Source organism: Camelus ferus, chromosome 21 (assembly GCF_009834535.1).
Source record: "Camelus ferus isolate YT-003-E chromosome 21, BCGSAC_Cfer_1.0, whole genome shotgun sequence".
NCBI lineage: Eukaryota > Metazoa > Chordata > Mammalia > Artiodactyla > Camelidae > Camelus > Camelus ferus.
Genome location: NC_045716.1, coordinates 7,535,140 through 7,556,657, shown reverse-complemented (window position 1 = coordinate 7,556,657; position 21,518 = coordinate 7,535,140). Strand labels below are relative to the sequence as shown.

Genomic DNA, 21,518 nt, shown 5'->3' with positions numbered 1-21,518 from the left:
TCATGTAAACTTTCCCTAACTGCTAAAATGCCATAGAATTTTAATGAATTAGACATTAATCTATTCTTACTTTCAATTCCATAGTTGCACGAACCCTCTCAGATTAGTTATCTCCACAGTTAACTAGGGAGCCTCCCAGATAAACTACATAAAACACATCGATAAAAGAACTGGCTGATGCATAGCGTGAACGTTAACATTTTTAGAATAAATGTTGGTATCTTTCTACATTCTTAAGAAAAATTCTAAATATTGCTATTTAGAATTTTAATCTATTTATTTCTTGCATTGATAAACAGTTCATAGTGATCAAAGTAAACAGGACCTAAAATCTTGTCTTCTTTTGTTGCTTCCTTTATCTTCTAGTCAATCATCTGGTGTCAAGATATTTTGTTCATTATTAGAGTTAAAGTAGTACCTTGTCATACAAGAAAGTTGTGATATCGCTACAACTAAAAATAAGAAGCAGCAATGATCAGTTATAAAAAGAGTAGAAGAAATGGCTGAGAAAGAACATCGAACATGAGGGCAATTATGAACATTGTCAAAAAGGATCACGTTAGGTGGAGACCAATTCCACGTGGCAAAAAATTAAAGGAGTAATTTATCTCCTGCTGCGCTAAGGCTCGACTTATACCCATGCATCCATATGCTTTTTGTCTTTCCATTGTGGCAAGCAGGTTACTTAACATAAGATGGCAATGCTGTTACACAGAAATCTTAGATTTGTGACAGAGATTCTCTAAGTACATATGTAGCTTTGAGCTTTCTGTAGATGCATTAGCAATCCCAATTGCTTCAGAAGCCAAACTTGTTGAAGAATAAGGTACAGCTTTTTTGATACATGCCTTGCCATGAGAATAAAATGAAGAGAAACTGAGATACTATAGAGAGGCACTGAAAACAGATCAAGACCTTCTACCATCTGGCTTGAGGCTTCCAGAACATAGCACTGATCAACTCAAAAGCCTGGCTTTCGTTTAAGTTATCCATAGCTCTCTAATGAGGCTTTCCAAATACAGAAACCAGCTCCATAAAAAGAATACATGTAAATTAATTTGCCCAGCTAACAGTGCAATTCTGCTTCAAGTCTGCTCATTTCATCTACACAGGACAATGTGTGAGGAGGCTTGGACTTGCTCTCCTGGTTGCTGGGTCATTCTCCACTCAGGATGAGTGCAAGGCAGCCACAGAGAAATCAATGCCAAGTGGTGGGGGAAACAGATACATATTAATAAAAAATACTTCCTGATACGTCTGTATCAGCAGAGAATATGTAGAAAGAACTGGTACCCACAGGAAAAGTGCTGATCAAACCCATGTACTAAAAACCTCCTCTAAAATGGTGCTTTGTTTACAAGTTTCACTGCTTAGTTCAGCATTCATTTATCCAACGTATTGTGCCCAAGTGCCGAGTATCTAATGGTATAACTAGGTAACGTTTTAACTTCCTTGAACTTCTAACTACAAAGAAAGGCATGTGGAAAACTATGTATTAATTGGGGAATGAGACTGTGTGTGAAGAGACATGGAAGTTTTCAGATTACACTAACGACATAATCACATGATCAATTTTCAAGTGAACACCGGAATACCTTTTCTTCCTGGGCAACTGAGGAAAAATCTACTTGCCATGGAAGAGGAACACGAGGAGAGAAGTTTAAAATATGAGTAAGACATTTTAAAATCTGGTGAATGTGTAAGCATCCCCTGCTATATCTTGGGTCTTGTCCATTGAATACCCTGTGGGGTGGCTGCACTGGCCTAACAGAAGCTAAACAGTGCCTGGCCCACAGTGAACGCTTAATTAACAGCTTTCATCTGCTTTTCACTCTGACTGCTTTTCAGTCCCTTCAGCTTTCACATACCTCTTACAAGTACTACCATCTTCTCCATAGCTGCAAGCTACCTGTTCTTTTCCCCTTTAATCAAAGCCACTTCCAAACAGACAGAGACCCATGACTTGGCATGATCTCTAAGGCTGAGTACAACTCTATATTTTCATGTTATAGTCAGAAGTGGATCTGAGTTTAAGATGGAGATGTATAAAATATCTTACCTTAATTGTACCCTGACTGTTAGCAGCAATCAGCACATTGGACTCCTAGAAAAGAACAAGAACTTTTAGAGAACAGAGAAGGATTTAACGGAGGGCAGTCCAAGAGAATAATCTCTTCATCCTTCTTTTTTTCACTTCATCCTAAGGCATCAATAAAATCTAAAATGTTCTAAGTGAATTGGGCCAGAAAGAGAAAGAAAAATGCCATGTGACATCACTTATATGAGGAATCCAAAACAAACAAGCAAACCAATAATAATAGGGGCACAAATGAACTACTTCTTATTTATAACTTAGATGACTGATTTCCTGAATATGTGTAAGCACATTTGACTGTCCTTTATGACTGGATTACCGCATCTGTTGATTCTTATTTTGTTGTTGGCTTTATTCCTTTGATTAACTATGTAAGTTTAAAAAGCTAAAGCTCTAAACTCTTCTTAGAAACAATGGACAGTACATACATGTAAACTAAAAAAAAATGTGCAGTAGTATACTGTATATGTATTTACATGCAATATAATGTGCATGTACAAAAAAAGACTGTTTGCCAATTGTGTTTCTTAGCACCACAAATGCGTAAAAATAAAATCCCCCAAAAAGCAAAAAAAAAAAAAGTCTAAAATGGAGAATCAACTTTAACACGTTTTTACCTATAAATTATAAACACAAAATCCAATATTTTGAGGATTAAGTTTTAATAAAAAATAAAGTTGGAAGCAGAGAAGGAAACTTTCAAATGTAAAGAAAAACAGAAGAGAAACAGACTGCCACTAGGAGGAAAGCCAAGAGAAAGAAAGACCGAAATAAAACACAAATAAGAATAACTTGAGAAAAACAAAGTACATAATCCTTTCCACAAAAAACTCCCCCTTCATTCACTTTGTCCCATAACACACTAGTAACTGGCATCAATCTCTGTGGATAGCTATTTGGTAATAGGAAAGCAAAACAGAAGGTTTTCATCTAGCAGAAGGAAGGCTATCTTTTAAATTATTCTATCACTCACTCTATGCATTTTTAATAACCTTGGTAATTACATGAAATAGAATGCATGTGGTAACTTTTTTTTTTTTTAATATTCTAAGCCTTTAAGAAAAAACTGTTTCTCTGGAAAGTAGAAAGGGTGAAAAAAGACTCAGTTTACCAGGGAGAACCTCACTGAGTAGGAAGAGCTGAGACATGCCTGCCATTGGAGACAGAGAGTCCAAAGGCTCCGAGCTTGGGAGTGCACACAAGTCTTTTTGCTTTTGGAGTAGGCAGCTAGGAGGAGGTAAACAGACTCAAAACTGCTGCAGAGGCCGCACGGCTGAGGGGAAGACCGAGGCCGAGTAACTGCTCCGAGAAACAGATCAGGCGCTCAGACCTCACTGAAGGAGGAAGTCTGCCTGAAAATCCCACCGGTTTCCTCAGAAAGTGCTGAAGAGAAGAAAGAAAACTCTTGATCTGTATTCTGGGAAAGTTACTTCGGTCAATCTGAGTTAAACTTTAGAGTCCTTGATAGGACGCATCTGTGCTCTACAAGCTTCTGTATTTCTATCTTTCAACCTTCTCTTTGAATCCTAGTAAAGTTACTTTTTGAAAAAAATCTTGCTGCTACTGGTGTAAGGAGAAGTAAATAATTTCTTCCACTATCCCCCAAAGTTTTGGAATCAGAATATTCCTTGGATGCAGTCAGTGGTGATGTCAATGGTCAGTTGAGTCAACAAGGAATAAAGACATGTTTTTTCTGGAGATGGGCATGGGGGATTGCTCATGATGGGGTCCGGGACACACAAGCCCCAAATATGGCACCTTGGGACACTGGCTACTTTAAGCTGAAGACATTTGAGAAAATAGCAGAAGCAGAAAGGTCGCTCTGACCTCCCATACCTCTCACCCTTCTCCCCTGAAACAGGTCATTAAACCCTCACGTGGGAGGTGCTCTCCCAATACCCAGAGAAAGGGGCATCCTTCTCCAACGACACAGGGATGCCAAGAGCAATCGGAACAACAGGCCCTGCCAAGCTTCCCGCAGCTCGCTGCTCCTGAGTACGAGCACCTCACACTCCTTAACCCGTCACACTGCTGCATGACTGCCCGGTCTTCATCAAACACAGCACCAAATACACGGCTCCATTTCTTTGGGCTGTCATTTCCTTATGAAGGCTCCCACATCATGAAAAACATACTTACTAAACCTGTATGTTTTTCTCCTGTTAATTTGTCTCTGTCAACATAATTTTCAGACCCCGCCAGGGACCCAAAGAGGGATAAGGAAATTTTCCCCTCCCCTACGCTGATTATTTTCCTAGCTGAGATTTTCCCCTTAAATCAGCACAATTATTCTTGAAAACAGTAACACAGGTAGTGCAGCATTCACTATTAGAACTGGTTTCAGTATCCGCTTTGGGGAATATGGGCTACTGCTTGGACTGGAACACTGGGGGGTGGGGCACTGGAGAAGGGGGATTTGTGATTTATCTACTCTTTTAGTAAACTGAGTCCAGAGAGTGGTTGGAGTGAGTTTTGGGTGTCCTTAGGATAAATAATAACTCACTCTGAGCTGATCGAGAGGCAGAATTTCTATGTCTGCCTCAGAAAACAGCAAAAGCAAGCACTGTGTGGTGTAATATGGATTTCCTTCTAGCAAGAACTTTAAACAAGTTGTGTGATATCACAGCTGCTACCAGAGAATCCAGAAATGATTCTGTGAACACATTCAGAAATGAAGCTACAAACAGCACCGATCAATTTAGTTTCTGTTTGAGGAGACGCCTGTCTCCAAGAAAGCAACTAGCACCGTCATCAGAGGCTGCAATCATCAAGAACTGCTGTCTGCTATGGGAACACATCATGTTAGGATAATGAAAAACGTACAGCCCAGAGCTCTCTCTCTCTTTCTGCCATTTTGGTCCTAGTCACCTTACGATACAGAGGAAGGAAGAGAAACCTGGTGGAGATGAGGATTCCCCCTGAGGGTAAGGGTGAATCCACTTCTGAGAGTTACAGAGATTATGAATTACATTAATTTAAAGTTGTAGTTCCTAGTGGAAGAACATTTGAAAAGCATGGTATGTTATCATACAGTGTGAAAGATTACGTTCAACATAAGCCTAGTTAGATCTAGTTAGATTATGACATAAGAGGACTTTGAAGTCTGTACAATTACTACACTAAACCCAAGAAGGAAGACATCTGCTAACTATCCAACATGAATAAATGATGTCTTTTTGTAACCTGAGGAATATTACTGGCATTAAGAAGTGGCCATATTAGGTGCCACCAGAGAGTTAACTCTAAACACTTCTTCCTGCGGAGACAGATAAATATCTCATTAACAAATAAGCCAACACAGAAAGTCACTTTCCAGTTGGAATTGTCTTTTAGGACTAACATACAGGTGAGGAGTGTCCTAAGCACTTTTAGAAACACTGAAAGCTATTCACATTAGCAAACGATGAATGAAAAGTCATAGCTTCACATTTTAGTATGCCCCTCCCTCCAAAGACCATGAACTCATAAAAAAGAGATTTAGGGTTAAACTGTCTTTCAGATAGCCAGATATCAGTTTAAGATAAATGAATTTTTGCATGCAACAGAAAAATAAAACCAGGTATTTTACTTGAGCATAGAAGTATGAAAGTGATAAGTACAAAGTTATTATTGTAGGTTTTAAGTGATTCTTGTTTGCATTTTGAATGACTGGGAATTCTCAGCTGTAGCCGTAGTCTGTCAGAACCCTAATGTAAGTTAAGTTCTGGCTCAATGGGTTGTTTTTACTTGTTAAATAAAATTTAAAATGCCAGCCAGTAATTCTCATTATTTTCTCCTTCTTTCTTGGAAACCGGCAGTTTTGCTGCAAAGCTTTCCTCAAGGTTAAGATAATAATGCACCTACTAATTTCTTCCTAAGATAAAGAGACTAAGAAAAGACAATGGAAAAATTAGCAACGAGTCTTCATTGTAAAAATAGAAGACACATACACCAACATACTCAACTTGCTTATAACGCCAGAGATACACCAACTTACCTGAAACAAAACTAGTTTTCACTGGACAGTTTTCTCTTTGCTAGCTTGCCTATAAAAATGCCATTATAGCTACATTTCTTAGCCTTGATTGAGACATCCTAGAAAGTGAATAAAGAGTGGCGGGGATACCTCTCAAATATATTTGTAAGCATATGTTGAGATAATTCAGGCATAAGGCATCATTTTCCCTTTTAAGTTAGATCTGAATAATATTTGTGCTCAGGATTTTTAGTTAGAGGTCAGCTTAGTGAAAGGTCTTGAATCTAGATTTGAATTTATCATGTAAAGAAATAGAGCAAAAATAATATAAGTAAGGGGAAAGAAAATCTTTAAAATGGTTCATTGAACTGAAGACCAGAGTAGATAAGGAATTCTATAAAGAGTCTAGAAAAATAAGGCTACTTATTCAACAGCTGTCTGATGCAGTAACTGCTAGGAGTAAGAAACACGGGGATTTCAGAACCACAAACAAGGATCCTCACACAATTAGTTATAAATAAACCCAGCACTGGCTTGCACGCCCTGGTGCTGTATATTACACCTCAGTGCATTAGAAATGCCACTGCAGCTCCTTCCAGTTTCTGCTCCCCGCTCCCCTCCCCACAACTTATTGCAGAACATATACAACGAAAAACTAAGATTTCAAATTTAATACTAAGAAATTAACTCTTAGTAGCAAGCTCCCTCCTGGAGACAGTCATTCCTGAAATTTGGTTAGACTTCATATTACGTAAAATGTACTCTGGAAAAGTCACTTTCTTAATGACAAATCAATTCTTAATGAGAAAAAAAGAGTTCATGGAAGACACCTCTAAATAGCTTCTTCATATTTAAAATATTGACTGACTTTTACTGATAACCCTGGATTAATTAAGCCAATATGGTCCCTCAGAAAAATAATGTTTCTGCATTCACTCCAATTCCTGGTTGAAGTTTCCTTAATCAAACAAACAATAATATCTTGTTTTCAAAAACTGCAATGTACCTCAAAAACCAGTTGTGAAGAATGAAGAAGTAACCTCACCTGGCAGTCTATTAATATAATAATCTACTACACTTGATCAGCAGAGATAGAGAGCAAAACGGCAAGGAAGCAGGGGCGCTGGTTGTAAAGGCTGTTCGGAGGGGAACGATCAGACTTAGCCAGCTGTCCTAAGCCAGACAGAGACCTCCGTGTTCATGTAGGATCACTGCAATTTGCAGACAAAAGGCATTTTTCATTTGTCTACATGGTTGGGTCTTGCAGGTTCCATTTTTTTGCTGTGCTTCATTGTTAAGAAGGCTTCTGTTATCCAGTCTTTTCTATACTAACTTCCTGACTGCATCAAATCCTCATTTAAATACACGTTAATGCATTCAAATAAGGTACAGGAAAAAAAAAAAAAAAGCCCAGGATTCAGATAATAGAAAAAGAATGATTAAGAAGGCACACTAAGCATACAAAATCAAAGCGATCTTTACCCAGGGAGAAAAGATTGTAAAGAACATGTACAAGGGAAAGAGGATTGAGATACACAAAAATACTACATCATTTTCACCACCCTTCCTTCATTCCAAATGCTTTCCAAAGTCTCCCTTCTCACCAAGCAGCCCTAAATCAACTTAATTTTCCTTGCCACACCAGGTAACTTCTCTCTAGACCTTGGATGCTCTTCTGAATAAAGCCAGGGAACAATGTGTTCGCAATGGTGTGTCTGACAGGGAAAAATGACTCCACAACACTGATTATCACTAAGGAGAGACTCTGCACATGGAGCTGTGCATTTCTAAGGGCACTATTTGCAAAATTCCCCCAGAATACTCTAGCAAAGCTGGTCCAAAAGTTCTGTACTGTTTAGGAATGCCATGGAACACAGTGGAAATAGCAATTAATTTAAGACATCGAGAACCAAACCTACATTTTGGTTCTGCCATAGTGTTGTTCAACACTCTTAGAAACTCAATGTCTTCAACTATAAAACAGATAATCTTAAGAATGTCACAGAATTTTTATGAAGACTGTAAGAAAACACACTAAAGTACGTAACTAAAAGGAACTTGCATATTATAGGCACCAAACAAGTGGTAGTCTTATTAAAATACTAAAACCTCCATTTCTTCACAACTAAAGGGCAGTATTCTCAAGTATGACTATACTATGGTATTATTTTTGTCATCATATTTATGATCTTATAAATTGATTAAAAGCCATTATAATGGAAACATTGTCAAGGTATAGAAGAAATCTAAGTGTCCATCAACACATGAATGGATAAAGAAGATGTGGTGTATGTATATATGTGTGTGTATATATATATATATATATAATGGAATACCACTCCGCCATAAAAAAAATAAAAGAAAGAAAGAAAGAAAGAAATGTTGCCATTTGCAGCAACATGGATGTACCTGAGGGGCATTCTCCTAAGTGAAATAAGTCAGACAGAGAAAGACAAATACTGTATGATATTACTTATACGTGCAATCTAAAAAATACAACAAACTAAGGAATAAAACAAGAAAGAAATAAACTCACAGATACAGAAAACAAACTAGTGGTTACCAGTGGGGAGGGCAGAGAGGCAATGGAGGGGTAGGGGATTTAAAAAAAGGGTTATTGAGATTATATGAAATCATCTGTGTGAAACCTCTGAAAATTATAAAGCACTACAGAATTTAAAATTAAAAATAAAAAGAGACTCACACACACAACAAAGAGAAAAACTACACAATGCAGGCTCTAGGCGAAGACTTAAAATTTAACTTAACTATAACTCTCTCCTAAAAAATGAAGTAGCTCTTATTACAGCAGTTGTCGGTGTTGTTATTTTGCTCTCAAAGGGGAAGCAAGAAATATAACTAAGGCAACATGAATGAAGTACACCAATTAGAGAAAAACATACTTGAACGGCGGCTGGCATAGTGCATTCTATAGTTGCATTAGTACCTGTGAGAAACCAGAAGCCAAGGAGATGAAATGGTTAAGAGAGGGGACAGAGAAGTAGGGATTGGACTGGGACAGAATGAGAGGATAGAGAGATTAGATAAACGGGAGAGTGAGGACAAGGCAATACAGATATATAAGGAACAACAAACATGAGCACAAGTCCAGAAGCAAAAACAGGAATAATATGGGACAATGAAGAAACATTCTTAATAGATGTTTTGTGCTAAAAAACTTAAAATGTTTGGACAAGTAGCATTATTCTAGATTCTAGAAAACCTTGAACACAAGTAATAGTTTAGATATAATGCCTAAGATCAAACACACGAGGAAACAGGAAACATTAAAGGAGCAGAGAGAGGAGCAACAATTGAAGATCATGTCTATGATTACTTTGTATTTATTTTAAAGACTGGCTTCCTACTTAATCGCTACTAAATTTGAAATCTGAGCTACCTTTGAATCACTTCTATTGTATTTTTTTTCTATAATTGGAAGTCGATTTTCTCAAGGATCATATTAATAGTGAAGGCAAAAAATAATTTTTAAATTAGAAAAGGTATCTGAAATGAAAAATATAAAACAATTCACAAATTCAGGTAACATATTTATCAAATTTTCCCCTAATTTTTAATGATGGCCAAATATATAAGTTGTAGTTACATGCAGATACTGACTTTGAAAGAAAATTTTCTAAATGACCTAGGGTCAATTAAAGATAAGTAATGTTTGACTCTACTTGAAGGACATCTGGTAGCAGTGTACAAACATAAGCTGAAGGGGACATAAAGGGGTTAGAAGTAATCTATGGGGGTGGGAGGTAAAGGAAGAAATAGGAATGAGGAGATGAAATGCATGAATGAATGAAAAGAAAGAGACAAATGCAGGAGATATTTGAACGTGTTACTGTTTTTTGATGAATAATTAGAAAAAAATTAGATAAAATTTAATTCAACAAATACTTACAGAGCAAATTTTAAAAAGAAAAAAAGTTCAAAAGCTGATATATTATAGCACTTTATTATTGAGGAATTCCCTGGGTAGTGTGTTAAAAATGAAGGTTCTGTAAACAACCGAACTGACAACCTAAAATAATGAGAAAAAGAAGAACAAACAAGACGTAAAGTCAGCAGAAGAAAAGAGACAATAAAGATCAGGGAGGAAACAAATAAAATAGAGATTAAAAACACAATAGAAGGAAACCAATAAAACCAAGAGCTGGTTTTTTGAAAGAGTAAACAACTCTGGCTAGGCTCACCAAGAAGACAGCAATGACCCATATAAACAAAGTAAGAAATGAAAAAGGAGAAATTACAACTGGTATTGCAGAAATACAAAAAATCATAAGAGAATACCATGAATAATTATATGCCAACAATTTGGACAATGTAGAAGAAATGGACAAGTTTCTAGAAATACACAGTTGACCAAAACTGAATCAAGAAGAAATAGAGAATTTGAACAGACCGATTATTAGAAGTGAAGTAAAATCTGTAATTTAAAAAACTTTCTGCAAACAAAAGTCCAGGACCAGATGGCTTCACTGGGGAATCCTACCAAACATACACTGATCCTTCTCAAACTCTTGCAAAAGACTGAAGAGGAGGGAACACTCCCAAACTCATTCTGTGAAGCCACCATTACCCTGGTACCAAAACAAGACAAAGACACTACCAAAAAAGAAAATTACAGGCCAAGGTCTTTGATGAATATAGATGCAAAAATTCTCAACAAAATATTAGCAAACTAAATCCAACAACATATAAAAAATATCATATACTACAATCAAGTCGGATTTACCCCCGGGTCACAAGGATGGTTCAACACACAAATCAATGTGATACACCACATCAACAAAATAAAGGACAAAAACCACATGATCATCTCAACACATGCAGAAAAAGCATTTGATAAAATTCAACATCCATTCACAATAAAAACTCTTACCAAAATGAGTACAGAGAGAACATATCTCAACATAATAAAAGCTATTTATGACAAACACACAGCCAACATAAAACTCAAACAGTGAAAAGTTGAAAGCATTCCTGCTAAAATCTGGAACAAGACAAGGATGTTCATTCTCACCACTTCTATTCAACATAGTGTTGGAAGTCCCAGCCATAGCAATCAGACAAGAAAAAGAAATAAAAGGGATCCAAATTCGAAGGGAAGGGGTAAAATTGTCACCTTATGTGGATAACATGATACTGTATATAGAAAACCCTAAAGACTCCACACAAAAACTGCGAGAGCTGATAACAAATTCAGCAAGGTAGCAGACTATAAGATTAACATACAGAAATCAGTTTCATTTCTTTGCACTAACAATGAAATATCAGAAAAGGAAAGTAAAAAACAATCCCTTTTAAAACCACATCAAAAAAATAAAATACTTGGGAATAAACCTGATCAAGGAGGTGAAAGACCTATATGCTGAGAACTATAAAACACTGATAAAGGAAATTAAAGACAATTAACAGAAATGGAAAGATATCCTACGCTCTTGGATTGGAAGAATTAATATTGTTAAAATAGCCATACTACCCAAAGCAATCTACAAATCTAATGTGATCTCTATCAAAGTATGCAGGACATTTTTCACAGAAATAGAACAAATAATCCTAAAATTTAAATGGAATCACAAAAGACTAAGAATTGTCAAAGCAATACTGGAAAAAAAAAAAAAAAAAAAAAAAAAAGAATGAAGCTGGAGGAATAACCCTCCCAGACTTCAGACAATACTACAAAGCTACAGTAATCAGAACAGTGTGGTACTGGCACAAAAACAGATGTATGGATCAATGGAACAGAATAGAGAGCCCAGAAATAAAACTACACACCTATGGTCAATTAATCTTTGACACAGGAGGCAAGAATATGCAATGGAGAAAAGACAGTCTCTTCAGAAGTAATGTTGGGAAAGCTGGACAGTCGCATGTAAATCAATGAGGCCACAACACTCCCTTACATCATGTACAAAAATAAACTCAACATGATTTAGAGACTTAAACATAAGAAACGACACCATAAATCCAGGAGAGAACATAGGCAAAACAATCTCTGATATAACTTGTAGCAATGTTTTCCTAAGTCAGTCTACTAAGACAACAGAAATAAACAATGAACAAATGGGTCCTTATAAGCTTTTATACAGCAAAGGAAACCATAAACAAAATGAAAAGACAACCTACAAATTGGATTTGAAATAGTACCTAATTATTCCTGTGAAACTGAAACGAAAAACAGGTCTATGGCAGCCAGTGTTAGAAACACTTTGAAATCACTTTTTCCTCCCTTCCCAGATGGAAACACTATTGGATCCCTACAAATTTCCACAAGTAAGTTCAAGGCTGAATTTTTAAGGAACAGGATCTTTGTTTCTTCTAATTCTAGGCTTTTTTTTTTTAATTGAAATATTTACAATGTCGTGTTAATTTCTGGTGTACAGCATAGTGATTCAGTTGTACATACATATATATATTCCTTCTCATATTCTTTTTCATTATAGTCTATTACAAGGTATTGAATGTAGTGAAGTTACTTACAAAACAGAAACAGACTCACAGACATAGAAAACAAACTTACAGTTACCAGAGGGGAAAGAGGGTGTGGAAGGATAAACCGGGAGCCTGGGATTTGCAGATACAAAGTGCTATATATAAAACAGATATACAACAAGTTCCTACTGTGTAACATAGGGAAATACATTCAAAGCCTGAACTAGTGGTAACTATGGGTAGAAATGGGTGATGGATTCAAGATCTATAAAAAAGAAATGACATAGAATTTGTGCTTACATTAATATCAAACTTGATTTTACATTTCTAAGACTCCAGTTTTTAATGGTCAAAACTCTGTACTTAAATAAATTTGATTTTAAATTTATAAACTGCCAAAGAATAGGACTGTGCCTAATAAAACTTTAAAAAAGCCAACATTTTCTATGATATAGTAAATCACAGCAATCATCTATATTATTGGAATTTCTACAGCAATTCCTAAGTAGAATGCGAAATTGGGATAAATGTGTCTTCGCACCTGTCAGTTGCATATAAGAAGTCTGGCAAATTTTTATAGAAACACTCAGTATTTGAGACTAAATAATTAAAAAGTTCTTAATAGTAAAGGTCAGGTCACATCGTAATTTCCGAACAGCCTAAATATTTCCTTCACACTTAAAATTCTTGCCCCTGGCTAAATTTGTATGGAGACTTTCATTAGAAAACTAATTTCAAAGAGATGATTCCATTGCTACTATCAAGTCAGACACCGAATTACCTTTTGTAACTGAGACTGAATGACTGCATGCGGTATGGGAGGGGGTGGCTGTTCCAGATGGATATATATTATAAATCATATTTTGAAAAAAGTAATCATCTCTAAAATGTTATAAGAAATAGAATGGCTGTTTACTCTCAACCTAGTTTTGAAATATGCTGACAATACACAAATTTACACAGCAAGAAGTCTAAGATAATTAAGTGATTATTAAAAACCTCTTACATTTGTTTGTACCTGTAGATGTAATACGAATCTTACAAACTAGAAAGCTGAGCTTAGAGATGGAGAAAGCGGGAAAGAGCAATGCTGCTGTGCTTTACAACAAGAAAAGAGCTAGACAACTTCAAATTAATGACATTTCTTGAAACTACTAGAGAACTGAGTCACAAGCAAAACAAGATAAAATTGGGAGAAACTGGCACCTGCAGGGAGAGACAAAACCAGAGTATTTGTTTACTTCGCAACAAAACAGCTGGATAAGCCAGTGGGGAGATTAATGTTTAACAGGATGCTACAGGGTGGCTAGCATGGGAGGGTGAGGCCCCGGCTGCTGTAAACACTGCAGGTTGAGGGGGTAGAATCTTCCTGCACACTTTTCCTCCATGAACTCCCACCAGAGGAGACAGGAGAGAATCTTGAGAAAGCTTCTCATGTGGTGCTGGCTGGAGGAAGGGAATAGCACCCATTTCCTAAAACAACCCAGGTCAATTTTCCCCATTCTCTAATTTGTAAAAGTTTTTATTACTGGAAAAATACACAACACTGTGAAGCATGGACGATGAAGGGATTAAAAAAAGGTCATAGTTCTCTTAAAAAAGATAGAACTGAAAATTCAAATGCACATGTTCATGCAAAGAACCAAAACCTCAAGCTTATCAATTATCAATTAGTAAGAAACACAGCAAAACCGTGTGGAAGGATCTCTTCGTAAGGACTCACACCTATTCAGAGCCAATAGTTTCACCCTCAGTAACTCAGGTTGATGAAAAGCCTTACATCTAAAAAACAGACATGAAAAGCTTAAAAGTAATTCATGTTTTTGATAAATCTCATCCAGTAGGGAAAAAATACACCTTCAAACAATTTACTAAGACTACCAACAAAACCTTTCCCCCTCATTAGTTATATTAAATGAGTGAGTTTAAAATTAGACATTTACACAGACTAACAAAAAAATCAAAAGCCAAAAAACAAATAAAACCCAAGTTATTACTCTTTTTTTTTTCCAAGTTATTACTCTTGATCAGTGATTTTTTTTTTCTCCATATTCCTAAAATAATGATTTGGAAAGAACAGAGTGAAAAGGAAAAAGAGAAATAAGTAAAAACATGTACTAAATGTGTAGAACAACAGAAACTGGCCAAAATTAAATGCTTTTCTTCATTCTTCTTCATTATAGAATGACTGAACAGTTTTTTAAAAATTGATGATCACTCTGATGGAAAATGTAAAATCTATACAGTAACCAGGCTCTCCCCACCAATAAGACCAGTGAAATCCCTGTAAAAGATCCTAGAATTTGTTTTGCTATCAATAATTCATCCTCTCCATTAGTAAAGGGAAACACAGTTGTCAGATCTTTAAAATCCAGCCAAATGTAAAAGGCTAACTGAAAGGTCTCAACCTTTTACAAAACAGAAAGCTTTGAGGAAATAAAAATATTCCTTATAAACAGGGATTCCTGTTGAATTCTGAAGTTCCAAGGCCAACTTACTAATTGGAAGAGACATAAACCCTCCTATATTTTATTCTTTTTAAAATGTAAGATAAAATGTTTTTAAATATAAATACCCACATAAGTCTCTAGATCAATTATCCATTCTTATTAGTTGACATTCTGGATTAATCTGAACCACTACTCTCTTCCCTTAGTACAAATATCAAGGATTATCATGTGAATTACAAATTTGATTGGTCAGTAAAAAAAAAAAAATGGTAAGAAAGAGCACATGAGTATGACTAGTGAAACTTAAATGACTCTTGGCTGCTAAAAAGAAGGATGACAGATATTCAGTTACATATTTCAAACTAGGCAAAGGTATTCCAATAGTGTGGCATGAAATGAAGTACTTCATTTTTTATTTACCAGGTGGTAACACTACCTTACAATCCATAAGGACTTTTTTTTGAGAGATATAGTAATTCATAGCAATTAAAAAAAAAAGACTCTTGGGTCTCTTAAAATAAGCTAATGTTTCAAATGTTGTTAGCATTAAAAAACACTAAAAGCAAAGACAATTACTACTATTTTTCTCTTCCAATCTCTGGAAAGTAACTCACAAAGATATGCATGGTTAATCACAAAGCCACAGGTCAATACTTGGGATTTAAAACAGTAAATTAACAAAATGGAACTAAATCTTAAAGCCAAATTTATGTTCTACACAGTCTATCCCTAACACTTCCTACTATCATTAGAGTCAAAGATCTTGAAGACAAATACAAGCATGACTAACTGCCTATTTAATTCTCAACAATGTGTGGATACATTGTTATTAAAACTAAATGATCCAGATTTATTTTCTGCCTCATCTTCATTTTTTGGTTGGCTATCACAGTTCAGATAAAAAAATCTTTGTTTTCATTCAAGTTCATCTTCTTATCTACAGCAAAAAAAAAAAAAAAAAAGACTAATATAAACAGGCAAAAATTAGACAGCAATTATAACAGATTGACTTTTCTACATAATCAAATTATTCCTATGTTCAGCAGTAATAACTTTTCTACCATTTTGGGAATAGCCAATGCCAACTTCTGACAGCTTTATTTGGAAAAATGCTGCATAAAATGGGACTGAAGGTATAATGGAGTAAGATATGAAAGGCACAAACCCCTATAAGGATCACATCAATATAACAGAGTGTCATAAAAACAACAGAGATTAATGTGAAACTGTGGAAGTAAAATACAAAAATATATTTCCCTTCCCCAGACAGGATGCAAGTTTGAATTAGGAGGAAACACTTTCCTCTTACAGTTGCTGTCCTTGGTTAATCCTGCTTTAAGTAACTTAAATATATTCTTATTCAATTAGAAAAGAATTATCATATTTTTCCATATGTATACTTTAGCATATGAAACCAATTCAAGCAGTATTCATTAAAAATGTTTCAGTCAAGGAAATGACATCCAATATTCGTTCTTTCCTTCTACTACTGCTATAGAAATTTGTAGGAACTATCAAAAGATAAACATTCAGAAACCAAAGTTAACTTCCTTCCCGTCTCAAAATATTTTGGACTCTTTTAAGCCTGGTTGCGTAATAATGAAAATTATTCATAGGTTAACGACATAATTCAGAATGCACTCTCAAATTCATACATTTCTTTTCTCCCTTTAAAAAAGCAAGACAAAAAAGCAAAACCAAGTAGCTTAAAGATTTCTGTCAATTCTCTTCTTCAAAGTTGGCATACTTCAGAAGGACAAACACTATTTTTTTAGAAGTACTTAATGAGAAAAAATTGTAAGAACCATTCTAATACAGGTCAAATTCCATTACAGTACATATAAAAATGACAATAATGAAATATTTTAAATGTTGACTAGCAGACCCACAAAATCATTTTGTTGATTTCATTACAGTCACCATAAAACATCTAAAGCAACAAGTGTTTTCACAGAAGCTGTCCATACAGTAGTGGACACTGAAGTTAAGGAATATTTATACTTAACACAACTTAAAGAAATAAATTAAAGGTTTGCTTCAGTTTTCCACAACCTTCTTGTCTCCTCTCTTTTCTACATCCCCACCCTAGTCTAGTCTGCACACTAAGGGAAGCGTGGGGCGGTTACGAGGAGATGGGAGCCACAGTCTTCCTGGAAGGCAGGGTCCACACTTAGAATCTTCTTTCCTTCCACATGCAAGACAGACTAGAGTTCATTCATATTGGCCCTCTTCCAGTCAGGAAAATTTTCTAAAGTGTTATAAACCATCTGGCTAGAGGGGAGCAGAAAGCAAAGGAAAGAGAAACAGAAATACAGAAAGGAGAGAAGAAAGAAAAAGAAGTTCCTATGTTGTCTTCTCAGTGTTCACTCAGGAATTTAGGATGAGTAATAGTTTATGAGTGTGGGAAGTCAATATATATTAAAGATAGCTTTTTTTTAATTAAAGAAAAGAAATGAGACCACATCTTATTTGTGTGAAAGTTTCTTCCTGAGAAGGGTAAGGGAGTAGCAAAATTTAAGAGACATCAGGTATTCATAATTACAATTATTCCCTCTTTAACAGATGCTTGAGAACAATTAATGCCTCTTGGTTATCGTGTGTGACAAATCTCCAGTGGTAACATCAATCATCTGTTCCCAAACTTGATTGTTTATATAATTTCCCAAGGAGACCTGGGTAACTCTTCATCTTACAAATGGGGAACTCAAAATACAAATTTCTACTCTCCTCCCTTCCTCCCCCAAAATATGGATGCAGGGGTCTAAGAAGACAACTGTTCTGTTATATATTTTTTTTGGAAAGATCCCAAGGTGACTCTGATGCTCACTGGTATAAATAAATTTTATCACAGATGCCTTCTGTATTTTAATGGAAGCTGACTTTTCACTGAGTGACTTAGCTTCTCTAGTTTAGTGCAATCTGATGCTTTATACAGTGTTTGCTAAGTCAGAGGGGGATGCCTATCTCTTAGATAAAAGCATACAAAAATTGGAAAAAATGTTAAGTCTTTTGAGAGAAGGCAGAATTGTGAAATAGTACAAATGCAATAGAGAAAGGGAAGGAACAGTAACAAATACCAATTCCCCTATAGCTGCATGCACTTTAATAATTTCATTGCTTTTGAAAATGTGCAAAAGCCTGGAGGTTATATCCCAAGGACAAAATGGTAATTATGACATGATTATATAGGTACCCATGAATATTCATGTCAGGAAAGCTACTTTTCTTAAATTGATATGACCACTGAGTTTCAAGTGAGTCTGTTAGATACTAGAAGTATCTCTCACCTCTACTCCAGCATTTCTTCAGTTTCAAAATCCAGTATTTAATAATGGAACAAAAAAGATAAAGGACAAGTCTGAAGAATTGTACCATTCATTATAAAACTTATATATTAATTACACATTATGTGCAAACCATCTGCTTAGTGCTAGCAGTAATTTTAAAATGAATGCTACTAATAGCAAACATTTACATAACTCTTACTCTATGTCAAACAGTCAAACCCTGGGGGGAGGGTATAGCTCAAGTGGTAGAATGCATGCTTAGCATGTTCGAGGTCCTGGGTTCAATCCCCAGTATCTCCTCTAAAAATAAATAAATGAATAAATCTAATTAGCCCCTCAAGAAAAAAAAAACAATAAAAAAATTTTTAAAAAAGAAGTATGTTAAAAACTATTCTAAACCCTTTATGTACATTAGCTTACTTTAACATTATAACAACTCTAAAGGTAGGTTACTACTATGACTAGCACTTAATAGATGAAGAAACTCAAGTCCAGCACAGTTAAGGAACTTGAGCAAAGCCATAGAGCTTAGTAAGTGGAAAATATGATTTGAACCTCAGTAATCTGGCTCCATCATCTGCTCTTACTCAGTATACTGAGGAGTTTGCAGGCTAGCAGGGATAGGAGACATAAACATAAATAACAGTACAAGGCAGTATTATTAACTCATTCAGGAAATATTTTTTTAATGGATAGGAACCGTAAGAGATTTAGGTAAAGAAAAGAAGCCCTCCATAAGAAAACAAAGTTTTAGTTAAAAACACTTCAGAATTAATGTTTCAATATATAAAGTTTCATTCATTAGAAGTAAGAATAGAAAGAATCTATTTCATTATATGACTAAAAAAGATGCCCTACATATGCATACATTTATACAAAGTTATAACTTTGCATAATATGGGTGATAACTTTGTTAACAAATTCCCAGGCCAAGTTTTCCTGGACTTCGTTTCAAGGGAGGGAACTTAGAAAAATCATTATCTTGACATCCTTCACCATAGGGTTAAGAGAAACTTTTAATACAGTTTCTTGTGTTTCAAGACACAAGAGAAAATATCCACCCTTAATAACCAAAGCTTTTTTTGAGGATAGAGTATATATAGATTTTCTGTCATTTTTGAAGAGCTATGAGAGTCTTTAAGTGTCCTTTACAAGCACTGCTTTTTCCCAGCAGATATATGTTTAGAATTCATAACTCAAGACCAGATAATTATGTACAATGTGGTTCAGAGCTGATAAAACAATGATAAGGGTACCTACAGCCTCAGGGGGAATCACCATGGACTCAGGATCAGCTTCCAACAAAAAAAATGGTGTCCCTTTACACAGACATGATCACGCAACAGAAAGTAGTTTTCATACTTGAATCAATTTATATTCTATTCCAACAGTTTCAGATAAGTTATGCAAGAATTGATCCATACATATAGAACATATATAATCTCCTTTACCAAACTTCCAGTCTCTGAATAAAGCAGTGATGATAAAGATACGACAGAAATAAAGAATAAGAGTATTGTACCAAATTTACCTTCGCTTTGCAGCATTACTTTCAAGGTGGATGTGGGGTGTAGGAGATAGTGAAATGGATATGAATTACTAATACCAAATTATAAAAGGATTATAATTATAAAACAATATCTCAGTTGCATGGTATTTTCTTTTCAAGCAATAATTTCTTTAAAAAAACAGTTCTCAGTATGTAAGCATATAATTTGTAAAAAATCAAAAGTTAACACTCTAGAAAATTGTTTATGCAAAAATTTAATAAAAAAGATTATTTTACTAACAAGATATTTTCAAACTGGCAAAGACAGTGGCATTATATTCCATGTTTTATAGGCAAGGTCAGACTGAAATCCCTGAACTTTTTTGGTGCAAGACCAAATGGAAATAGATTGAGAAGGCAATCTATCAATTTTAATCAAAAGCCCTAAAGCTATTACTGTTCTTTAAATGAATAAATCTCTATAGTTCTCTTAAATTCCTAATTAGAAATTTAAAGATTCAAGAAGCATTATTCATAGTAGTAAAAGGTAAACATGAGTATCCTCAATAAAACAGTGAATACCAGTTGTGGTAAATCTTTAGACTGGAATGTATGTAGTCATTGAAAACACTCTTTTTAAAATGTATTTACACCTGAAAAATGTTCATAACAAAGGCAAAAGGTAAGGAATACATGATAATATATAAAATATTCAATTTTATTGGGAAAAAAATTCCTGTGAATGGGAAAATCACACAATTAATTACATTAAAGTGTCCGTATTGATTATTTCTGAGAAAAGTGATAAGACATTTTCTTCTCTTTTGTTTTTCTAAATTCTTTAAAATATATATAGATTCATTTCTAATCGTCTCAGTAATAAGCTATTTGAAAATAAACAACCTAAGAGATAATGTTCCAAGATGACCACATTATTCTCTATCCACGCACTTGCCGAGGAGATTCACTCTGACTCCACACTCTCTTAACACAAAGCTGTAAAAAACTTTCTTTGAATTAACTCTAAATTAGTTGAATGATAATTACTTAGTTAATGAATTACACAAACCATATCACTACTGCCTGTTAGAAGGGAAGGAAGGAAAAATAAATCTTATATTAGTCTATATTAATACTGGCTAGAAATTGTGAGTAAATAGAGTATTTTAGAAAGAGAAGTTGAAACCAGAACATGAACTGTTGATTACAGATTTAATAATCCAGATGATGGCTCTGTCCAGTAAGTCAGACAGCAAAGGTCACTACATCTGAACACAAGAGGTTAAATAAATTATGTGGTACTTTTCAAGGAAACAGAGTCAGAAAAAGAATTGAAATTGTAATCTGCTAGCCTACCATCCATCCATCAAAAATACAGAGTTGACTGCTGTATACAGAAATAAAGGAAACCACATTATTTCAAAGATTGTATAATTATTCAAACGGAATATATCTGGATGTTCAATACTATGTGGATATAATACATTCAAGTACAGTTTTATAATTTACAATTGTTTCTTCAAATAAATAGATAATAAATTTCTTTTATTACAGTAAGCTAAACATATGATAAAGTTCACTTCATTTATATTTAAAAAATAACCAATGGGGAGATAAAAGTTAAAGAGATCAAATTAAAATGGGGAGATTCCAAAGCCTAAATAAAAGTAAGGTGGTATGTGGTATTCCAGGTAGTTATTTCTCACAAATTTGTATTTTTAAAAAATGATGAAGTTAATACTGAAATGGGCAATACAAATAAGATTTATTCTTAGGGGTAAAAATCCTAAGAATTTGG

At 34.8% G+C, this 21,518-nt stretch overlaps 1 protein-coding gene, 1 long non-coding RNA gene and 1 other non-coding gene across 5 annotated transcripts in view; all 3 read right to left on the bottom strand.

Moving 5' to 3' along the window:
* Window positions 1-21,518, bottom strand: part of COP1 (COP1 E3 ubiquitin ligase) — a 166,731-nt gene that overhangs the window by 2,070 nt on the left and 143,143 nt on the right. For all 3 annotated transcript variants that reach the window (XM_014561409.2, XM_032463682.1, XM_032463681.1), the window contains one exon: window positions 2,060-2,104. In XM_014561409.2, the coding sequence (XP_014416895.2) occupies window positions 2,060-2,104 (45 nt within the window). The remainder of the gene's footprint in view (window positions 1-2,059; window positions 2,105-21,518) is intronic.
* On the bottom strand, window positions 3,124-8,324 carry LOC116658640. The gene is made up of 2 exons (XR_004313863.1): window positions 7,096-8,324; window positions 3,124-3,478 (listed from the first exon to the last, which is right to left on the bottom strand). It is a non-coding gene; the product is annotated as an uncharacterized LOC116658640 (long non-coding RNA).
* On the bottom strand, window positions 7,186-7,325 carry LOC116658858. Its single transcript, XR_004314149.1, has one exon.